Raw genomic sequence first — 22,563 nt, 5'->3', positions numbered from 1 at the left:
CGGCCCAGACTGGTCCGAGTCTTTGCCAGAGTCAATGTGGGCGTGGCTACCAAAGCACAGTAACTTTGAGAATTTGAACTATGAGCCTCTGAGTGACAGGGGTACCATCCAACTGCCCCATTTGCTCCAACGTTAACTCGATACGGAGGAAAGCAGGGAGAGGGGCATTTTCAAATAGCTGCACCTCCTGCATTTTTGACACCCCAGACAAATATTTAATATAGCTGCATTCGGTAACAGATTCATTATTTTTGAGGCTGCTGTTGAACTGTATTGCATTACAAAGAGGTGCAGCACAGACTGCATCCCCCAAACCATCTCACAGCTGAATCAATACTTCTGTAATATTAAACTGACTTAGTTTAGGTGTACCTAATAAACTGACAACCACATTGTTTGTAGGTATTTGTATTAGTTTGCTAATAGCAGTGCCCACCCAGGAGGTACTGACCGTGCTTGTTCCTTGCTAAAGACTTTACTTAAATCATACCCAGGAGGAATTAGGGAGAGGTCTCTGGCTCAGGCACTGGAGCTGCAGAAGCTGCACTTGGTTCACCAACGACACTGAGAGTGACAGAATACCCTCCAACTGACAACAGTGGCTGTGGACCAGTCTGTGTGAGGGTTGAGAAATTAAGGCTGTCCTAAAACAACAGGTGCATGAGGAGAAGTGATGACAAGAAGTTGAATAGATTCACAGTAGTTACCTGACAGGATGAGACTCAGAGGGGCAGTGTGATGTGGGCCTGCAGTTTTCTATCCAGGGCATTTACATTCTTAGGAGCGTTTAAGGGAAAACCAGTCTGAGACACAAGGTTGAAATCATTGAATTCACCAGGGCCTACAGGGAAATGGATTCACTGCTCACAAGAAGGATGGCATAAAACTGCATATGAGGATGGGGGGTTTTCGTAGAGGTGGAGGTGTGGCTCATCAGTCTCCCCCCACTTACTGATTCAAGCCAGTAACCCAGTTTAGCAGAAGGCAGCAATCCCACTGCAGTTTTCCTCAGAAATAGCACTTGAAAATAGACTAACATCTATTTCCATTTAATAGATTTTTTTAATTTTACCTCTAGATGGCTCTCTGTAATGTGACGTGGCTTCTTGCATCCACTTGTCAAGGCAGATAAAATCATCTACACTAGCATTTCCGGTTTGCAAAGCAGTACAGAGCTCCCAAATATTCAATCTCTAACTCTGTTTTTGTCAAGTTATTGATTTGAACAGACTCCAGTGATGGTGTAATTAAAAAAATGGTGGAACATGGCACATCATGAATTAGTACTGTGGGGGTGTTATCAGTTTATTGGATGTTTATTATAGATCAAATGAGACTATGTTAAATCATCATACACTACAAGAACATATGAAATCTCATTTAATCTGTTACTTGTACAGTTAAAATGATAAATGACTGAAAAGTTACAAGCTTGCAATATGAAACCGATTAAGGGAAAACATGGCAATACTAAACAAATTTGCCACAGTGATCAAAATCCTTCACATAACCTCAAAGACTGTCTCACACACTTCACATGATACAGTGAAAGCAACGGAAGTATTAACGCACAGTCCAACTAATACATCTTTTTTTATTTTTTATTTTTTTTAAGGTATTATCAAATAAGCCTCTTTCAGAATTTCAGAGTCTTAAATATCTCAGTCAAAATATCCAGTGAGTACGTGGACTTGAGATTATTTTACGTTTAACTACATACCTTTATTTTGAAAATCACAAACCAGAAGAAGCTCTGATGCTAACAGTTAGCTTCACACAGCGCTCATCTCCTCCGTGGCATCCCGGTTTCTCCCAAGTCCTCAAATGCGCGACTTTCACCGTCGGCAGGAGCGGAGGATGTCGTGGACTGATTCATGCTAACGCCACATGGATATGAGGATAAAGAGATAGAAAACGACCTGTTTGAGGTTTGTAACAAACCAGAGACTCACTGTTTGACAAGGCGGAAGTGGGCCAGATGTCTTGTTTGACAGATGTTGCTAACTAGCTTAGCTCAGCCTGCTAACATCTTGTTTCTGCAGCGCAGGGACTTGATTTTAGCTCGTTTGTGTTATTTTGTGCGCTGACAGAGGCTGGGAGGCTGGTACATTTCATCTTGGCGTCATTAAAAACATAAATACACATCAATAACAGCTTCTAAAAATGTGTATCAGCTGGAAGTGGAGGGCACAGGTGCAGCATGTTGGCCTTTATGCCAGGGTTTTAACAGGGCAGCCTGAAAGGTCCTCAACATTATCGTTACCAATATTTCACCTGATATAAAAAGTTCGTTTGTTGGGTTTTGTTTTTTTTTTTTTTTCCTTCTTCTTGGAAACTAAGGGACAAGGGTCAGTAACCACTGCTGATGTGGGACTGTCAAATAGCAACTAAAGAGTAATATCATGTAAGATGGGTCCTTCTTTTTTTCTTCTTTTAATTCGACCAACTAATTGATTAATCAACTAATCATTTCAGCTCTGGAGTACTTGGAGGTTTCTGGATTTCTGGGGAAATAATGACATTGGCATGTAATGTTGGGTTCAAAAGGGGGCCAGCGAGTATCAGGAAGATTTCAGATGAGTTTAGTCTGTACTTCCTTACACAGTCCTGAAACCGTGTGTGTGTGTGTGTGTGTGTGTGTGTGTGTGTGTGTGTGTGTGTGTGTGTGGAGGGTCTTTGAAGTGGAAAATAAAGTGCTCAGACAAAAAAAAAAGGCAGTTTACTGATTTCCTCAGATAATTCATCACAGCCATAGATGATGTATTGGCTGATATAATATTTTACATAAACATAAAATATAAATGAACATTTTGATATGCACTGAATGAAACACTTAACAGTTGAAAAATAAATGTCAACAGTATCACTGCTTTTAAACTACCATAAATATGTCTTTGGCATTAATCTATTGCAATTTCTTACTTATCAGCTGACATATATACTGATTTTAATAGCTCTGCACTGAGCTGTTACCAGCTGATATATACTGCATGTATAAATTTGGCTTCACAGCCAGCCTTATATATGCAGTTTGTTATGAATAAATAGAGAGCACAGGGCAGTTATTTGTACCAAGTAATAATGGATTAAAGTAAATATGATTATCGCTATTGTTTTTCCACTTGCAAACCCACTAACCCTCTACCAAATGAGCAAGAATCTTATTGTTCAGGCAGTAGTTTTACATGCACCACATTTAACATAAGACAAACGAATGACACTGTAAACTAAAACTAATTGCCACATTTTTCTTTAGTTCCAGTTCAGTTAAAAGAATATGGAGTGATGATGTTTGCTGTTGACTGAAGTCTACTCCAAGAAACAAAATGAAGGGGAGCCTGCTTCGTGGTTTCCTTTCGGAAATTTCCATCCGTATGGCGCTGTTAGTGGTGTTCCTGTAAGTATGTCCTCCTTTGAGTAATATCTGTCGATGCAAAATTGCATTTGCGACATTGCTGTATGGATCCATTACCTGAAATGCAGTCAGTGTGTCGAAAACTGAACACCAACATAACTCTGTTTGTGCTACACTTAGTGTGACGGAGCAGCTTCCTCCTTTCTACCGTGAGATCCAGGCAGAGGAGATGTGGTTGTATAAATTCCATCGTGTGGAAGCAGACCATGTACCCACCTCACTCATGTTTGTAAGTAATATATTTACATGTTAAACTGGAACAAATCCATCCCTCAGTTCAGTTTTTTTTAGCCTTCTTATCTCTAATAACAGGGTATAATCAGTATAGAAAATTGAACCATGCTAATGTTTATTTTTACCACAGTAATCTAAATCAGTTTACATTACATTACCATAACTATCCACACAACCAATGGTTTCAATGCAGTTTTCAAAGCAATTTTCAGGGACATGGTGGTTGAGATGAGGTAATCTACCACCATAAATATCATGTATTGTGTAATTAAGCTGGAGTTTTTTTTTCATATGACTTCCATGTTTTCAAATGTGTTACTGCTCAGCAAGATCACAAATTTGACTGAGAACCAGCGTTAGAGGTCGGGTCAGGGTAAAATTGGACTGTTAAATCAAAACATTTGTTTGTGTTTGCTGTGCAAAGTCTCAAGTGTGTGAAGTGAAGTGAAGTGCTCCTTATCTCTTCTTGTGGCTTGTGGCTCAAGGCTACATTAGCCTCTAGTAGCATAAACAAACCTGAATCTGTTGACTGATCTGTTGATGGTCAAATTGCACTTTGGTCAATGTAGGTGCCAAGTTTTGACAAAGAAGACAAATGTGTGCTGTATCAATTTGTATCCTTTTCCTTAACTGTCCATTGTGAGTTTAAAAGGACTAAAGGAATGCAGTTTTTTAAAAAATGGCTTTAAATAGATTTGAGTTGTTATGCCCGCCTCCTTTTTTTTGTCTGCACCAGAGTTTGGCAGTTTTCACCCCGCTGATTGTAATCCTGGCTTTCACCCTCATGAAGAGGTCAGAGCGAGGAGATCTAAAAGAAGCCTCGCTGGGTAAGAAACTGACAGCTGAACTAAAGTTTTTGGTTTTTTGATATGAAAATATGTCAACTAGCTTAGAGAGACCTATTTTTTTCATGATTCATTTCTCTATCCCCCTTTCATCCAGCTGTGACTCTGACTCTGGTGCTGAATGGAGTTTTCACCAATGTCATCAAACTTGTTGTTGGCAGGTAAGCGCTGTACACAACATAGCAGGTCATTATGTTTGCCAGTGTTACAGCAGATGAAAGCCTAAATTTGTCCTCGTGTTCCCTTTGTCTTCTCCCTCAGGCCGCGACCAGACTTCTTCTACCGCTGTTTCCCAGACGGTCACATGAACCAAGAGCTGCGCTGCAGCGGTGACCCTGATGTCGTTATTGAGGGCAGGAAGAGCTTTCCTAGTGGACACTCTTCCTGTAAGAGAGGCTCTTATGTGCAATGATGTCTCTGTAGCTCCTACATTTTCATCAGCAGGCAACAATGAAAGCAAACAAATGTAAAAGCAGGGCAGGGGTGTATGATACATCTGAAAATAGATGTATAAGTGCTTTTTTTTTTTTTTTACCTCCAGGCTCTTATTTTATTGTATGAGCAAGAGAGTCAAACATTACTCTGAAAAGCATCTCTCCATCTTTAGTCCCCGCCCATTCTCTCCTTGCTGTGTTCTCTTTGTGTCTGTATAAAATCCCTCTTGGCTCTGATCGCCCCTTTGACGTTTTCCTTCTGCTCACAGTTGCCTTTGCAGGTTTGGGTTTCACAGCACTGTACATCGCAGGAAAGCTGCGCTGCTTTAATGCGGCAGGTCAAGGCAGAGCATGGCGGCTGTGTGCCTTCCTCACCCCTTTACTGATTGCGACTGTGATCGCCCTCTCCAGAACCTGCGACTATAAACACCACTGGCAAGGTCAGAGTCACAGAAAGAGTTTAGATTGGCACAAAGCAGTAAACATTTGCACATACTCATGTCACAGTCAAAGAGGTTGTGTTAAAGTTTCAACACAACCGACTTACCAGTCTAGCCTGATAATCAGTCTGATAATCAGGCTGGATTGCCATTTGTTTTCACTTTGGGCTTTATATTACCTGACCAACCAGTTGCTAAGGTTGTGTCCAGCCTATCAACATCATTTTCAGTCGACGTCAAAGCTGCAGTTGTGGTGGTAGTTGAATGTTTTCCATGCTGTTTGAAGAAATATGACAGTTTGAGACCCTTTTATACTGGCATGAAAACCTAGTGGGGTTTTCATGCGTTTTTACTCCACTGCGTTAGTGTCCACATTGTTCTTAGATTTATGGAGCCTTGCAGTAGTTCAGGCGGGCACTGAAATCATTTTATAGTCACTCCTGTATTAGAATTTAGTTGGACAGTAATTATTAATGTTTTTAATATGTGGTCATATTCATTCAGAGATATGTTTGTGTGCTTATTGTTTGCAGTAGAAGTGATCCATTTATCCCATTTTCTGAGGAAGTTCCCCCCTTAACATGAATATATCTTGCACTAAAATCTCTTGGGGTTAATATTCTCTGAAAATATTTTAATATTTACACAGGACCAGAGCATGAGAAAGCATTCATAAGAAGCTGTGGATTCAAACTCCTCATACCTGTATCTCTTATCTCCTCTGTGCTTCATGTAGATGTATTAGTGGGTTCTTTGCTTGGTCTTGCCTTCGCCTGGCTGTGTTACAGACAGCACTACCCTCCACTTCAGGACCCCGACTGCCACAGACCTCTGCGTCACAGAGAGACTGTTCCCGCCGCACAGGAACGCAAGCTGGCCAACTCCAACTACATCCTACCCCTGTAGAACTTCTGTAACTGGAAAATACTCTTTACTGTTGTAATTTATACTGGGTTACATGGTAATTGTTCTAATCCTGGCTTTCACACCCATAGGGCTGGGCAGTATGTTTATACCTTTGATTGTCGATCATTGTAACTGTATTGTGGGATATTTCTTTTTGTAAGGTGACACACGGTTTGTTTTCTAAACTGAAATTGCAAACTCATCACGGAGTCAGATTCCTCTCAGATGGTTTCTGGAACACTTGAGAATTGCTGAAAATAACTGAAAACCTCTCTTAACGGATGATTTAGCGCTAGAGGTCTTCTGGTTATGACGCATACTTAAGTTAAGACACACTTGACATTGTTTTTCCGTATGGCCCAGCCCCATAAACCCAGTGTATTGTGCCTATAGATCACATGACTTTAAACATTCACAACAGCTGAGCAGATCAACTACACAACCACTGCACTAGTAGTCCACTGCCCATCAAGCTCTGGCTCAGCTGGTGTGACAGTTTCTTATGTAGGGTCGTTATTTTGTGATTGTTTTGTAAAATTGCAACTTTTTAAATAAGCAGGGTTGAGGTTGAAGGGATAATGCCTGTATACAGTATTTTAAATTCTTGTGCATGGATGGTCATTCTTGGCCTCTTGGAACAATATATGGTGAGAAGAGTGGAAGCTCAAAGACCCACTCACTAATGATTCAGAGATTTCAGTGGCATCATATGGTTCTAGAGCTGGCTCAGATGTCATCACACAACCCAAATGTGAAACAGCTCAGCAAGAAGGAACACCAGCAGTAGATGGTGTCTGCTCTCTAGAAACACCAGCCCAGCCACACAGTGAATGGGAAAGAGTTACAGTCATTAACCATGAGACTTAGACAAAGTTTATGGTCATCTGCCCTCTTTAAGAGCCAGGTTTTCTTTTGTAGGAATGCCCAGTGCAGCTGTAGTCTAAACTGGTGGCCAGAGGCTCCATTTGAGCAGTTGGGGGTTAAGACCTTGCTCAAGGGCACTTTGGTGGCAGTAATGAGGGAGGGACAAGCACTGTTCTTACACTTTCTGCACAGATTTATCCTGTGGTTCAGGGATTGAACCAGTAACCGCCCAGTCACAACCCACCTTTTAAACCTGTATAGATTGAGCACCTGTCATCATTTGACTGAACGTTTACATTTGTCATGTGACAACACATGAGCCAGCAGCATTTGCTGAAGACAGTGGGATGTGTTTAAAGCACCAAAAAAAGTGGATCTTTGAGCTCGGATTTTCTTCACCTTATAATGTTTGATTTTTTTCAGAAGGAAATAGGGGAATTAAGAGATGATGTGGGCAGTTCATATCTGAAAGGGGTGGGTGACATGGATGAGATCCTTTTTCATGGTATATGCTATTGTATATCATGATATATTTTGTGGTAAATGCATTTTCTGAAAAATTATTTTAGAAATTATGAATGGATAAAATAACCAGAAAATGTATTATGTGAATTCAGGCAACTTCAACATACTGATGCCACAATCAGTAGAAAATGTTACATTGCCGTAAAGTAGTCCAGCTTAGTGATTTACAGTAATGTCGATACAATACAATCAAAGATATGAAAGAATAACTTTGGCAGTATGACATCTTTTTCTTATTGTCAACAAATTCTATGATTAGACCAAAGCCAACAATTATTTAGTCCATATCGAAATACTTTCTTTCTTTTCAGACTTTCTTATGCAGTGTGTGGCACTCTGCCTCAAACACATTCACTCCTATTAAGATGTAAATGTAGTCATGAAATGTTAAGTGTCCTTTTTAAAGTAGGCTAAAGGCTTTCCTGAAACAGCTGGGCACCGTTCTGTTTAGCAAACATCACTCACGCAGGAGTAAGTAGTGTGTTTGTTGGGGACTATTTTCCGTGGCGAATTAACATATTTAATGCTCTAGTAGTTTTTGGACAACAGGTTAATGACACAGGGGAATACCCTGGCTTCAACTACATAAGAAATCCGTTTTGGTCTTTTCATGAGCTTTATTGACAATAAGAAAAATATAGAATATCTACAAATGTATCCCTTTTAAAGTGAGAATATTGTAGTATATACAGTCTCATCACCCACCCCTATCTGAAAGTAACCACCTCATTTGCATTTAAAGGCAGATTAATCAAAAATAACTTTGTCAGCACTGCATCTTTGGTCTCTGCAGTTTTGCTCTACTGCCTCTGTTGAGTGCTTTAAATCTTTCTGTCTTCCTATAGTATATTTTGAATGTTTCCATTCACATATTTTATTCGATTTACATCTGGATGTAGCAGTTCCACTCAACTCCTCTTGCAGTTTTTGGCGTGCCTGCTGTATTTTCACTCGTTATCACAAACACAAATTCTGATCACATCTCTAACTGGACAGTACATTTACTAATATCATAACAAGTTAACATGACTGTAAAATAACCATGAGATGAGAAACTGTTTCCTACATCGGTGATCTCAGGCATACTGTAGGTCTGTTTTTTGTTACTGCACACTCTTCTGGCTCCTCTGCCAACCTGTATAAAGTGGGAAAGTTCATCCTAGGTGGAGGGGTGAATTGTACTGAGGTTGTTTTTTGGTATCACAGTGGAACCAACTCTTTCTGATGTACCTGAGTAGGGTCTGTAACCTCTCCGGGTGATGGTGCTAGCCTCCCAGTGCTCCTGCTGGTCAGGTTTTCTTTCCTGTTAATAGATTCTTTGGCATGTGACTTTTGGTTGTTTTGTTATTCTTCTCTGGCAGTTTTCATCAATTTCCATTTAAGAGGATGAACGGTTGTCTTGGGGGCCTGTTAAATTTTAATTTTTCACCTTTCTGTTTTATCCTTTAAGCATTTGTAATTTGGCCTATAATTTTCGTGTGATTCCAAGGACAAGATTTTGTGTGTTAAAGTTTTGCAGGGTCAAAGCACTTTTTGCTTATCGCTGTGAATCAAGCTTAAAATGACTGGATCACGGTGGTTTCAGACCAAACTTGGCAGAAAAAAAGCAGATGAATCTGTGCCTTTGTTTACTACATTGCTTTATCACTCTGTGAATGAATGGAGTTTATACTGCATGTGACACAGTATGCTCTCTGTCATGTTAACGTTGTTTTGAAACTTTACATTTTATTGTTTTATGGTGTAGGCTATAGGATTCACTTGTTAAGATACTACATTGTGTTTAAATGTGGCATGCTGCCTTTCTTTACCTCAGAAAAAAACCTTGTTTAATTACTTTCCGTTAATTTAATTTTTAATGTGAAGAATTTTTTTGTGGAAAGTTTAAAATTTATATCTGAGGGACTAGACAGGAGGAAAACCTCACTTTTTACAGACCTTTGAGACAAATAATATCTTCATTTACTTGGTCATTCTTGCAGGTATTTATGACATGATGTACAGGTCTAGGTGTATTTAATTTTGCGCCATGTAAGAATTTACTTGAATTTTGAATATTTGTTTGCGTACCTTAAATGATAATGTTATTTCATGAAAATAGGAACCATATTTGTTGTGAGCACAGGAGAACCCTGGTTCATCCCCCAGGGTTTCTGGGGAATGTTTCAGACAAAAAAGAAATGTTCATTAGACTCTGCTGCCTTTTTTTTTTTCCTGCATGTTTCACAGCTACATAGCAATATATTTTCCTCATTTTCCTTCCTTCCCAATCTCAACATTTCCATCCATTTCTGTTACTTTTTGTGATTATCATTACATGTATACTGAATCAGGTTGTTGATCTAGTCCGCTTCAGATCCACTGTCATGACAAGGGATTATTCAAAGACCTGCCTGTTTGTGTTATTTATGTCATGCCCATTGTAATTTGCCTTGGCTTGTAGGACCATACAGCAGCCACTCATGCTGATACAGTATCCTGTTTTCACATGTTGTGATGCTTTTAACGGATCTTTTGGTGGCACTAAATAATGTTTCTGAATAATCTTGCAGTACACGCTGTCCTTTGTTTATTTTCTTTTGAGTCAGCAATCCTAGTTTTCAGTGTGCGTGATTATTACAGACACCTGTTTAGATAATATGAATTTTATAGTAGAGGATATGTTGAAAAGTAGGCAATTAATAACATGATAGAGCAACAAAAATGTTCAATAGAAATGTAGAAGCAGCTTGGGTTGCAGCAATAAAAGTGTGCAGATAAGTAGCATTTCTTTTAAATTTATTTTAAAGCAGCATTTTTTTTACATTTTCATATTTCTAGATGATGTTGTTTTAGTGTTGATGCTGGGGTGTCGTTTCCTAGTTTGCATTTTACCGAGAGGAATGTCAAACCTAGATCAAAATATTCATTATAACATCTCCTCCCCTTGTGCAGACCTTCACTGTATCAAATAATACTGAAGCACCCGAACCTGTCACAGTCAGACTTGTACCCAAAATGAATTCCTTAATGCAACCTCAGCCTCCTAATTTGTTTGTGAATATAAAAGTGTGTAATTTTAATCCTTTTAATAAACCTTTTCTCCTGTAATTAACCCTATCCTCCTCATATAGGGATGCAATTCTTTTGAAGAAATACAAAATCATTTTCAATTCAATAACACAAGCTATTATTAATTTATTGATTATTATTGTTATTATTTTATATTTCATTTAATCTTTCATCTGAAAGCCGTAGAATTAAGAGATAATAAGTCTAAAAAAATGTGAGAATTGGCTTTATAAAATTTACCATGTGTAGCAGTTTTGTTTTACTCAACGTGATGACGTCGTCTCGAACGTATGACGTGCGTTATTTTCCTACCCGGTGATTGGTTGGATGTGACGTGCTGATTTGGCGCCACATTTCTGTAGCTGAAAACGCTGACAACAAACCAAAATAACTCGCTGTTAATGCGGCTTTAGGGTTATTTCATCGAGTTTGTCTCATCTTAAACGTTTTTAAAATGTTCATCACGGACATAAGAAAGGAATTTTATGAAGTTGTTGCCAACCAGGTAAGTTTTTACGATGTGTAACATTAAGTTAGCTAACTTAAACCATGAATGGGTTAAACAAGGAAACGTAACTTATAGCGCTGAGCGACCGGCTGTCCGTTTTCTTCTCCCCTTATTGTCGTGAAAGGGTTTTAGACATTGTTGTTAAAGGCTCAGTGGGTTTCAGTCATTGTGAAGGCTTTAACTACAAACAGTAAGAGGAGCAGAAAACGGAGAACCGGTCACTCACTTTTCTAAGTTACGTTTCACTTAACTTTCCCCTTAGCTGCAGATTTGGAAGCGAACTTCAGGGTGTGTTTGCTTAAGTCACCCATCATACATTTAAGTCAGATATCATTTTTGAGAAGCAGAGTATTTATTTCATAAGGTAACGAAACACTATATGTCCTACGTCACTTTGCTTTCAGAGAGTCGCACTCCTGGTGGCGTCAGACATCGACGCTCTCTGCGCCTGTAAGATATTACAGGTAAGATGCTCAGCAAACATTAGCTCTGAGGTTTGGACCTGAAAAAAACCTATTTTCTCTTGACTTATTAAAATACATATTAATTGATGAAAAAAATGTGTTACAGCCTTATTTGACTATGGCAACTATTGTCAACTATAGTTGATAATAATAATAATAATATGATTAATTAAAAATATTAGCTGTGAAATAATAGAAAATATTTTTGGTTGTAGCCATGACCGTTCACAAACTACAGGTAAAATTTTGAATCATCAAATTATGCAGACCCAAATGTTATGGAGTTCATACCTTGTGAAGTGAGTGTTTTTTTTTTTTGTGTTTTTTTTACAATAACTGACACATTTGCTTTTAAATGGCAGTCAGGACTAGAGGATCTGTTGGGCATGTTAACAGAGAACATGATAATGAAATACTCCCAATACTCTTACAGCAGTTCTACTGGGCTTGCAAAACATGCCAAATTTAAATCTTGTTAAGGCACAGTTCTGAGATCAGTTTAACTGATGCTAATAAAATGTTTGTCGTTATACTTTCAGATTTGTCTGTAATGTTTTAGTAGACCCAAGTGACCCAACGCCTTAAGCTTCAGTGCTTTGGTGTTTTATTTGTCAGTTGGAGGCTGATAAATTACAAAACAATTGCTTTGTCTCTTTACCAGGCGCTGTTCCACTGTGACCAGGTCCAATATACACTTGTGCCAGTTACAGGCTGGCAGGACCTTGGCACTGCCTTCCTTGAACACAAAGAGCAGGTATGGTCAGATCGGACCTGAGCTTAACACGTGAATAACAGAAGCATAAATAAAGAAGAACTGTTGAGGTTTTCCAAGCCTTCTTGCTGAACTAATTTTATTATTTTGGACTGTGTGTTGTGTTGTAGTTCCGATACTTTGTTCTCATTAACTGTGGGGCAAATGTCGACCTCCTTGAGATGCTGCAGCCAGAAGAAGACTCCATATTCTTCATCTGTGACACTCACCGCCCTGTAGATGTGGTCAATGTCTACAATGACACCCAGGTGATGGATAATAATCATATCAGCTCTAATGTCATTGATGGTGAAGGAAAAAAAAAACTTGCGCAACACATTGAAATGTTACTTCTGACTTTTAATTTGCTTTTCCTAGTTTGCATATTGGTTAAGTGCTTTCTCCTGTTTAGCTATTGAAATCTGTGCTGCCGTGCTTACATCTGGAATTCAACATCGTATAAACTCCTGTCATGTCATCCACAGATTAAGTTACTAATCAAACAGGATGATGACCTCGGCGTGCCCTCATACGATGACATTTTCCGAGATGAAGATGACCAAGAAGGAGGTGACTCCGGCAATGAGAGCGATGAAGGCTCTGAGCCGTCTGGCAAACGTCGGAGATTTGATGAGGTACATATTGAACAGAATTACTAGATTCTACTGAAATGAATCAGAGTGGTGTGAACTTGACTGTAAATGGATGTGTCAATAATGTTTGTGATCATGTCGCTGCAGGGGGCAGTTGAGAGGAGAATTGAAAGACAGCGAGCGAGGAGGGAGTGGGAGGCTCGAAGGTGAAGTGTTTTTCAGGAGATGCAGGAATTGTATTATGCTACAATGTCTAAACTGATACTAACGTTTCACTCATTTTTCAGGAGGGAAATCTTGTTTGACTATGAGCAGTATGAATATCATGGGACTTCTGTGAGTAGACAGTTTTTAAGACTTTATACTTTTTAATTTCTGGAAACCCTATATAAGCATGGAAGATTAATTTGATCATTTTCGTGCCTTAAACTTTCACAAAGTCACAAATTGTGCGTCTACATACACATGTGAGAGTCCACTATGCATAGATGTATGTTGACTTTCATTTCACATATTCTGTTGTTATTCCTAAATACAAATGTTTTCATGTTTGTGTTTCGTCAGGCTGCAATGATGTTTTTTGAGCTTGCGTGGGTTTTGACTAAAGACACCAAAGACATGCTCTGGTAAGCAAAATCAAATCAAATAAGCTGATCAAATCTTTTTAATGACATAACATGTTGGAAATCTATGGTGCACTGTACTGTGATTTCTCCTTTTTTTTTTTTTTTTTTTTTTTTTTTTTTTTGCAGGTGGGCCGTCATTGGGCTGACAGACCAGTGGGTTCACGATAAAATCACACAGTAAGAATGTCTTCAGCATTTCAAAAATAAATTGATTCCCTTAGAGTTAAATAGAGAAAGTCTGTGCTGTTGATCAGTCGTTCATAAGTTTATTGTTCATTATTGGTTACATTGTGTTTACTGTGTGTTTGCATCAAGGTGTTCATTTTGTGTTGTTTTTTAGTATGAAGTATGTAACTGACATCGCCACAATGCAGCGACATGTTTCCCGGCATAACCACCGAAATGAGGATGAGGAGAACTCGCTCTCCATCGACTGTATGAGGATCTCCTTTGAATACGAGTATCCTTAATTCGACTGACAAGTCATCACTATCGGAATCTGCAACCCAACCTTTTTCTTTTTCCTCATTCAAGTATAATCGCTGCAGTAATCACTCATACAGACATGTTGTAGCTGTTTTTGTTCCTCTCTTTGTGTGTTCCTTGACCTCCTGCTTCAGCCTGCGCCTAACCCTCTACCAGCACTGGTCTCTGTATGAGAGCATCTGTAATTCATCTTACACATCATGCAACTTCAAGCTATGGACGTTAAATGGACAAAAGAAACTCCAGGAGTTCCTAGCTGATATGGGGTAATTGCTTTGTGTGCTCACAGGAAAACATCAGTCAACAGACCTACTCTTTTTTATTGAGTGGAATTTTTGATCTGAAAAAAGACTTTACTTGTTTTACTTTCTAATATTTGTTGATATTGCTTTTAACAGGCTGCCCCTGAAACAAGTGCGGCAGAAATTCAATTCCATGGACATGTCAATCAAAGAGAATCTAAGAGATGTCATTGAAGAGTCTTCTAATAAATATGGGTATGAATCGAGAAAAGACACATGCTGTCATTCAGTTTCCTTTATAGGCTGCACACTAATCCATTTTTGCCCCTCTCTATCAGTATGAAGGATATCCGTATCCAGACGTTTGGTGTTCACTTTGGCTTTAAGAACCGCTTCCTGGCCAGCGACATGGTGCATGCTACTGCTGCTTTGCTGGAGAGCACTGAGAAAGACGAGAGCGACAGTGACAACTTCATCAAGGCTCTTGACTCCCTTTCCAGGTGTGTGGCAAAAACTAAAGGCCCCTTCACATTGTGATTTTGGGCTGTCTGGGGACAAAAGTTCACAGTCGTCAGGGAAACGTACTCAAATTTGTGGTCCTAATTTGCACTGCGAGACACGTCCACCAGTGGCCGATTTGTAACTTTGGCGACTAAATACACGTCACTGCAATATTAACAGTGTCAGAAATGTAGAGTCAAATTGTCACAGTGTGACTGCTGCTACTACCCATGTCTACAAACTAACGAATCAGAAGACAATATGAAGTGACAGAATGCATTGGCCCATTAGAGTTTAGGGAAAAACACACAAATTTTGATGACCAGGACTGAGCTAGTGTTATAAAGCTATAAATAAGTGATATGGGTCTCTTTCTCTGTTCAGGAGCAACCTTGATCGTCTACACTCTGGCATTGACCTGGCGAAGAAGAAGCTGATTGCTATCCAGCAGACTGTAGCCAGCTGCATCTGTACCAACCTCATCCTGTCGCAAGGACCCTTCCTCTACTGTTACCTCATGGAGGTATGAGTGTCTGTTTGACTGACACGTGTGTCTGGCCCGTTGTTAGAATATCCTGCTCAGATGAATCCTCTCCTCCTGCCCTTTCATTTGTAGGGAACACCTGATGTGAAGCTCTTCTCCAAACCCATTGGCTTGACTCTGCTCTGCAAATACCTCCTGAAGGCTTTCGTCCATTCAGTGAGTTTCCTGATTGCTCTCAAAACTGTTTGAGAATGTGTAGGAAGTAAACTGAAGTCACGCTGTTATTGCCATCTTTCCACTCTTTGACTCACTGTGTCCTGGTTGTTTAGACGAGGAATAAACGCTGCAAACTGCTTCCCCTCATCATGGCTGCTCCAAAGGATGTGGAGAAGGGAACTGTCATTGTTTTGGGAATCCCACCGGAGTCTGACACATCTGACAAGAAGAAGTAAGACCTCCCCGTAAAGAATGATGAGCTGAGCTGTATGATAACACATCTTGCACTTCACAAATGAATGAATGAAAGTACACCATTTTTGACGGCTGATGTACTGATAAGAAAATGGTCTTACGAATTTCCCAAAATGCAAGTTGACTTATTCAAATTGCATTATTTTGGTGCAACCAACATCCCCCACTGCTAAATATTTTCAGTTTACTTTCTTAGAGAACAAAGAGAAGTCCCAAACCCTCTCATTTTAGAAGCTAAAATATAGCTAAATATTTAACAGTTAAGCAGTTAATCAACAATTGAAATTAGCCTTCTTTAATTTGACAAACATGATTAAAGACTGATTGTTTCAGCTCTAATTTCTCCAATACTTCACCTTCCCCTTCCTTTGTTTTGTATTGCATAAAGCAATTATTCCCTAATTTCCTCAACTTTTGTCCTTTTCTGTGTACACCATAAGTTTCTTTGGTCGAGCATTTGAGAAAGCTGCAGAGAGCACCAGCTCCCGAACTCTTCATGACCACTTTGACACGTCAAGTAAGTAACAGCATCATTTACTGTTCTGGTGTGTACAGTGTCAAACAAGATATCTGCTTGTCCTGAAAATAATTCAGGTATTTAATTCAGTCCCCTCAAAAAAAAAAGCCTTAGATATTAAAAAATAATATTTGCATAGGTCTTGAGTGTCTTTTCTTGCTTACCGTAGTTAGTAGTAATATATTTTGGCATCCAATTGCAGTGTCAAGAAACTTTATGTCTATAAACTAAAAGTGGAACTGTTGTGGGACAGTGCAAACACTGTCACTACTGTTTGCTACCAATCAATCTGTTATCAATCCATCATTTTGTCTATAAATGCTCAGAAAATGGTTATAAATGCCTGCTAGAATTTCCCACAGTCCTCAAGTCTTCAAATGTTAGATTTCTGTTTTGTCTGAGCAAGAGTCTAAAACTCAAAGATTCAGTGTGCAGAAAAGCATCAAATTTTCACATTTCAGAAGTTTTTTTTTTTTTTTTTGGCATTTAATCATCATTATCTGATTATTAAAATAGTTGCTAATTAAAATCCGTTGGTTAATTAATTGTCAAATCATGATGACTGTTGGTTAGATTAAGTTATTTTTGCAGGAGACAGTATGTTCTAACAGAGATGTCAGTCTCTTCTGTAGACTCTAGGTGGCAGCCTTGTATTTGTGTAATTTACAGCTTTTATTCACCCAGACACCAGAAGCATTTGGTTTGAGACTGAGGACCAGGCATCATGAAATAAACAAGACACTCATTATGTGCATTTCAACACATAGACCGTGCTTCTTTTGTAGAACAATATATTCTAGATGTTCCCACCTCAAACATGTATTCCACACTACTTATCTGGGTATTTGACTTTTTCTTTATTCATATTGCCTGCAGAAAATGTCCCCAATCGTAACATGTTGATAGGAGTGTGTGCACTTAATTTTTACCTGTGTTTTTCCCTCTGTAGTAATCGAACTGAAGACGGAGGACAGAAGTAAGTTTCTGGATGCCCTCATCACCCTCCTGTCATGAGAAGCTTCAGCACTCAAAGGGATCATGAGTTTCAGTTATGAGTGCATGTTCTTGGCTTCAGTCTTGAACAGCACAATTGCTGCTGTTCACATCTTTATATTAGACGTGACTGATGCCAATCAGTCTCATCAGACAAGAACTTTATCCATGTTTTTTTGTTTTTAAAGATTTAAATTAGTTTGTGTGTATATTGTACAGTCTTTTTGTAAATGTGGAAGTCTTATTTTTGCTTTTAAATTCCTGTTTTATTCCTGTCTATGTATGTGAGTAGTTCACATTACATTTTAAACATGTTTAATAAATCATATTAAATGGCTGAAATGCATCGATTGCCCAAAGTCTTGTTTATTGTTTTGAGACTTATTGCTTGGGATGTGAGGAAAAATGTAGATCATTCATGTTTTGCAGGTTCAGACTTTTTAACTAATTGTATTATTTTATTATATATTATATTATCAGGTACAACATTTTTCCTGCTGCCAGACCTATCAGAAAAATTAAGCGCAGAATCATCAACAGTGGGACAGTTTTGAAATGAGGAATATTCTTCTCTATTAAATCAGCTGAATAGTAAAATATGACCCAGTGTATCTTAGGCTAAGGGAAATAAGAAAACAAAGCAATGAAGCTTTTTTCCTCAATATTCAAAAAGTGACCGGCTCTTGTCACCACTGCCACTTTGGTATTTTCTGTTTGCTTTAACTAATTTAAGAAAGTTAGTTATGAGAAAGACAGGTGTCAAGGGAGTGGAGAGCACTTCAACAAGTTAATAATCCATCAACTTTTTTTTTTTTTTTAAATATTCCACAAGGAAAAACTAGATTATGGACAATTAATTCTCCATAAGTTTTAGCAGCCACAGTGACTCATGCTGAGAACCAGTGTTGCCACTTGATGTGGAGAGAGTGACCTACAGCACATCCATTTGTAAAAAGGAAGTTGAAATGCTCTCTTGTGTCATAAAACAAAGAGCTGGCAGAGTGCTTGCTGTTGGCAGTCACAACTGACGGGGGCAGAGAAAGTGATCCACACTGATTACAGTGTTTTGATCTTGATCCAGTTATTTGTTTTGCTGACGCACAACTTGTGGTTCTTGGAAAATAAAACATCTCTTACTGTGTTTGTGAGACTTTTACTACAAATTTTGAGTTTGAATGAATTTCATCATCATCTCCTGAGCTCAGCTTGCTCATGTGGGACAAAGGTGAGGGCTGCGACCCTGGCCCACATTGGAGAATGTAGGCCAAACCCTACTGGCGGTGATTTGCTGGCAGAGTGTGACTGGAAAGGTGGGGCCTGAGCTGGTCTCTGAGGGGTAATTGAGATCCTTATCGCTCTTGGATCAGGATGAGATCATGACCTTCAGTGTGAAGGGTGTTTGGGTGGTTTCGCTGGAAAGTCCGGACTGACTGGCAGCAGTGGGACTGAAACGTGCCATGATCTGCATCGTGCAGCAGCAGAGGATGTTAATGCAAATGTTTTCATTGTCACCAGAGAGGATGTATGCGTCATCTTCTTTTAATCGTGTGTGAATGTGTACAATATGTATGCTGCTTCCCCAGGGCCACTTTACATCCACAGGCAAGGCAAGTTTGTTTGCATAGCACAGACAATTTTAAAGTGCTTTACGGAGGCATGGAATAAATGAAAAGCGTTGAAAGTAAAACTATGAGAAGTACATAGAAACAATAAAAACAAAAGCATAACAGGAACATAAAAATTTAAAAGAGGTTACATTTAATTTGTTGGTAAGCTGTAGCAAAGAATAATGTTTTAAGTGCTGATTTAGATGAGCTGATAGTTTTAGCAGACCTTGCGTATCCAGGAAGCTGTTCCACAGGTTGGGAAGCATAGAAACTAAAAGCTGATTGATCATGGCTTGGTTTTGATCCTGAACACTGAGTAAACCTGTCCTACATGAGCTGTGGGATCTGGATCCTTCGAAGGGTACAAGTAAATCAGAGATGTACTCTGATATTGATATATTCTTCACTGTCACAGCAGAGTGATGTTATCCAGCTGACATAGTTTCAGAAAGCAATGGAAGACACATTTATGTCATTAACAGGGTGGAGAGCCTCTTTATTTTTAGAAACATAATTATCTTGAATTGCTGATAAATGCGTCTTCAGCTGCCCCTCTGTTTTTTCCCTTCCATCTCTTTTTGTCTTTTTTTGTTTTGTTGTTATGTTTCATTTGGCTGGGAAGATCTCACTGCAGGGTCAGTTTAATAACTGTTCTGGAGCTTTTGATCATATCACATGGTCTTCATCAGCAGATTTGTCCAGTTGTCATGGAATGGTAGCTGTTAAAAATGCATGTTGTGAGGCCTTTATGTTGTTTTTTCAAAACTGAGGTTCCCACTGATTCATGGACATGGAGGGAATTCACCTGGAAAATCCTGATTTGCTTCTTTATGACTTTAGGTGAAAAGTAAGTAGTTAAATAGACAATGATTGTGTGTTGGGAAATGGAAAGTGCTACAACAAAATACTAGGTTTTAAAGTCCCTATGAATTGTTTGGTGCTGTATGCTTGGTTAAAACACAATAAGCTATTACAAAGAACCAGCTGGAAATAAATTATTATCACTTCCAAGAAAGGATAAGTGGCTGGTAATTGTTTAAAAAAGTGGCGACATAAGAAGACGGTGTTCATCCAAATTCTATAAATGATGTGTGAAATGAATGAATGAATTTGCCAATAAAGATTTAAGTGAAGAAGAAAAAAGCTGAGGTTAGGGTTAGGGTTAGCAGCTGATAAAACAATCACAACGAGGTCCATTTAGTTGCTGTTCAGGAGCTTCTTAGCTTTTAAGATAAAAAAAATAAGAGAAGTTGTACAAGATGTTGTACTTTTGTGATAAAACCATGGGAGTGTTTACTTGTGACATGCTAAATGTAGCACAAATAATATCAACTGAACTGATACAGTAATGTCAGTTACACTGCAAACTCTATCTCAAGTTAACTAACATTAATCACCAGCGAGGCTGTAGCAACAAAACCCTTGAGGGTACTAAGCTAAACAAGTTGGTTTTATTGCTCTTGAATTCAACTTGAAGATTGTGAAAGATTATTCTTTGAAAAGATACCTCAATTAAAAAAATGGAAATTTGAACATCAACTTCCATGACAGCCTGGCAAACTCCTGATGCAGGTAACGTCCATGTGATATGATTGAAAGTGCGCAACAGCCACTGAGTGGACTTTGGGATGAGATTGTTTTCTCAGCTGCTGTTTCCGATGTCAAGGGTGAACTTTTTAACCTCGTGTTTTAGTTAAGTTTTCCTCTCTGTCTTTATATGATGTTTTTCCAAAAAGAAAAAAGAAAAAATGTCAATGAGCAGAGACAGTGTTGGCATCAGTGAGTCTGTTACTGTTGGAGTCATAGATCCACCTGTTCGGCCCATCATGCAGCCGTCTCCCCTCAGCCATCAATCACTTTGCTCTCCATCCCCCCTCTTGCACCTCTGGTGAAGTGGGGCCACTGCCCTTTCCAGTGCTCTGCATCTGAGGAATGTGCCAAGCAACAGATCCAACACACACACACACACACACACACACACTGAGAGAAACATACCCTCAAAGGCAGGATCGTGCAGCTGATGTGTAGATGTGCGGAGCTGCATTTTTGAAGGCCTCACACTCAAACAGTTGTGTTGCCTCAGCAGGGGCGAGCTGCTTAGTGGAGTTGGAGGAGATGTTGGTGGAGTAATGCTTGTGGTGATGGGGGGGCCTGATTAAGTATGTTATGGATTACACAAGAAATTCCTATCTAATACGTTTTACATTCTTTAATATGATTGAAATACTTCAAAACTTAAAAGTTTTAACTTTTGATAAATAAGGTAGTTATAAAATGTTTCTATTAATAACTTTTCATTCACAAAATCAAAATAACCAATTCAAAATATTGGAATTGCTGATTACATTTGGTACAGAGTATTAGATTTCTGAGGCAGATTGTTAGAAAAATCTATACTACAAATTGCGGTAAACAAAAAAGACCCTAAATCACATCAATATTTGGTGCAACTACCTTTTGCCTTTAAAACATTCATTGTGTTGACTCATTGTTGACTTGCTGCTAAATAGATTCGGGACTGATCAGACGTGTCCCTGATGGTATAGCATGATGAATAAGGATCTAAAGAGCCTAAAACTTTTGGTCAGTACTTTATGTACTTAGGCAGACATTTAAAGGAAGCTGTTAAATTCTATAAGGGGCAAACTCTAAATAACTATAAACACGTCTTTGACATATCTTTACTCAAATATCTTGGCTGACATATACACCCATACCAATAATGTAATTGCATCTCAGCCTCATAAACCTCAAACTTTTGGACCCCACTGTATCTGTGAAAAGCTCAAATCAGCTGATATATTGGCTTGGTCGATTTATTTTTCAGTGTAGCTGCAGAGCAGATATTCCTGCTCCTGAAAGGATGAATCCTAATGAATTTGGTGAGCCCAGCTTTTCATTTAGTGCCACCAGCAGCTCAAGATTTCTCTGTATAGTTGCTGGTTGTTGTTTCAGTGTGTACTTACATCTTGACTCTTACTGCTGGCAGTAGAATATTTATCTTAAGGTTTTGAAAGTTGTCGGTACCGGATACAGTGACAATGAAATGTGTGAAGTTGAATTTTTTCACTTCTCAGTGTGAGTTTGGTACATTGAGGAGTTTAGTCCACTTTGTCAATGTTGTGATGTTAAGACATATCGCTCCACATCCCTCTTTTTTGTATCCTCCTTAAACAGTTTCAGTTGTTTTCATCCGTCTCTGTCTCTAATCATCTCAGAATCCACACAGGATTAGTTATACTGGACAGCCAGAGACAAAGAACTACAGCTGACTGCCTCTGCCAGCTGCCTGTCTCCCCGTCATGCTGTGAAAGGATGATCACACACACCAAAACAGACATACGCACACAACAACAAACCCCGAATACAATCAACCGCACAAACTTCCCATACAATCTTAGACTTCTCTCAAATCCAGTCATTCAAAACAAGAAGAAAAAATAAAAAAAAACATCCTCACACTTAAATCTTTATTTTCTGTTTGTTTCATGTCAGCCTGTCAGCCCACAGATGCCCTTAATGATCCCGAGCCTCTGTGACCTCTGACCCCTCGAGCCCCCTCACAGTTGGGGTGTTATTCCCTGAATCTGTTTCTTTCTTCCATTG

At 39.0% G+C, this 22,563-nt stretch overlaps 2 protein-coding genes across 2 annotated transcripts; both read left to right on the top strand.

Annotated features, from left to right (window-relative positions):
• The first annotated feature begins 1,786 nt into the window (after window positions 1-1,786).
• On the top strand, window positions 1,787-10,207 carry plpp5 (phospholipid phosphatase 5). Its single transcript, XM_071483555.1, has 8 exons — window positions 1,787-1,928; window positions 3,257-3,397; window positions 3,536-3,644; window positions 4,386-4,476; window positions 4,592-4,655; window positions 4,756-4,880; window positions 5,198-5,368; window positions 6,105-10,207. Exons 2-8 carry the CDS (start codon window positions 3,327-3,329, stop codon window positions 6,272-6,274), a joined length of 801 nt encoding a protein of 266 aa, XP_071339656.1. The 5' UTR covers window positions 1,787-1,928; window positions 3,257-3,326; the 3' UTR covers window positions 6,275-10,207.
• An 830-nt stretch (window positions 10,208-11,037) lies between these two features.
• Window positions 11,038-17,696, top strand: cdc45 (CDC45 cell division cycle 45 homolog (S. cerevisiae)). The gene is made up of 18 exons (XM_071483554.1): window positions 11,038-11,219; window positions 11,627-11,686; window positions 12,348-12,440; window positions 12,569-12,706; window positions 12,923-13,072; window positions 13,178-13,236; window positions 13,318-13,366; window positions 13,595-13,656; window positions 13,783-13,833; window positions 13,997-14,116; window positions 14,277-14,408; window positions 14,541-14,639; window positions 14,723-14,884; window positions 15,270-15,408; window positions 15,502-15,585; window positions 15,699-15,817; window positions 16,281-16,357; window positions 17,307-17,696. Exons 1-18 carry the CDS (start codon window positions 11,169-11,171, stop codon window positions 17,369-17,371), a joined length of 1,710 nt encoding a protein of 569 aa, XP_071339655.1. The 5' UTR covers window positions 11,038-11,168; the 3' UTR covers window positions 17,372-17,696.
• The last annotated feature ends 4,867 nt before the right edge of the window (window positions 17,697-22,563 follow it).

Source organism: Trachinotus anak, unplaced genomic scaffold, assembly GCF_046630095.1.
Source record: "Trachinotus anak isolate AG129_WGS33_773 ecotype Australia unplaced genomic scaffold, CSIRO_AGI_Tana_v1 ptg000008l, whole genome shotgun sequence".
Lineage (NCBI taxonomy): Eukaryota > Metazoa > Chordata > Actinopteri > Carangiformes > Carangidae > Trachinotus > Trachinotus anak.
This window is presented reverse-complemented; position numbering and strand designations above follow the sequence as displayed.

Bases quoted from the DNA above. Each gene is read 5' to 3' on its own strand.
- cdc45 (XM_071483554.1), top strand. From the start codon at position 11,169: ATGTTCATCACGGACATAAGAAAGGAATTTTATGAAGTTGTTGCCAAC. The intron at 12,707-12,922 runs GTGATGGATAAT...TGTCATCCACAG, and splicing joins ATGTCTACAATGACACCCAG to ATTAAGTTACTAATCAAACA. The intron at 13,367-13,594 runs GTGAGTAGACAG...GTGTTTCGTCAG, and splicing joins ATGAATATCATGGGACTTCT to GCTGCAATGATGTTTTTTGA.
- plpp5 (XM_071483555.1), top strand. From the start codon at position 3,327: ATGAAGGGGAGCCTGCTTCGTGGTTTCCTTTCGGAAATTTCCATCCGT. The intron at 3,645-4,385 runs GTAAGTAATATA...TGTCTGCACCAG, and splicing joins TACCCACCTCACTCATGTTT to AGTTTGGCAGTTTTCACCCC. The intron at 5,369-6,104 runs GTCAGAGTCACA...TGCTTCATGTAG, and splicing joins CTATAAACACCACTGGCAAG to ATGTATTAGTGGGTTCTTTG.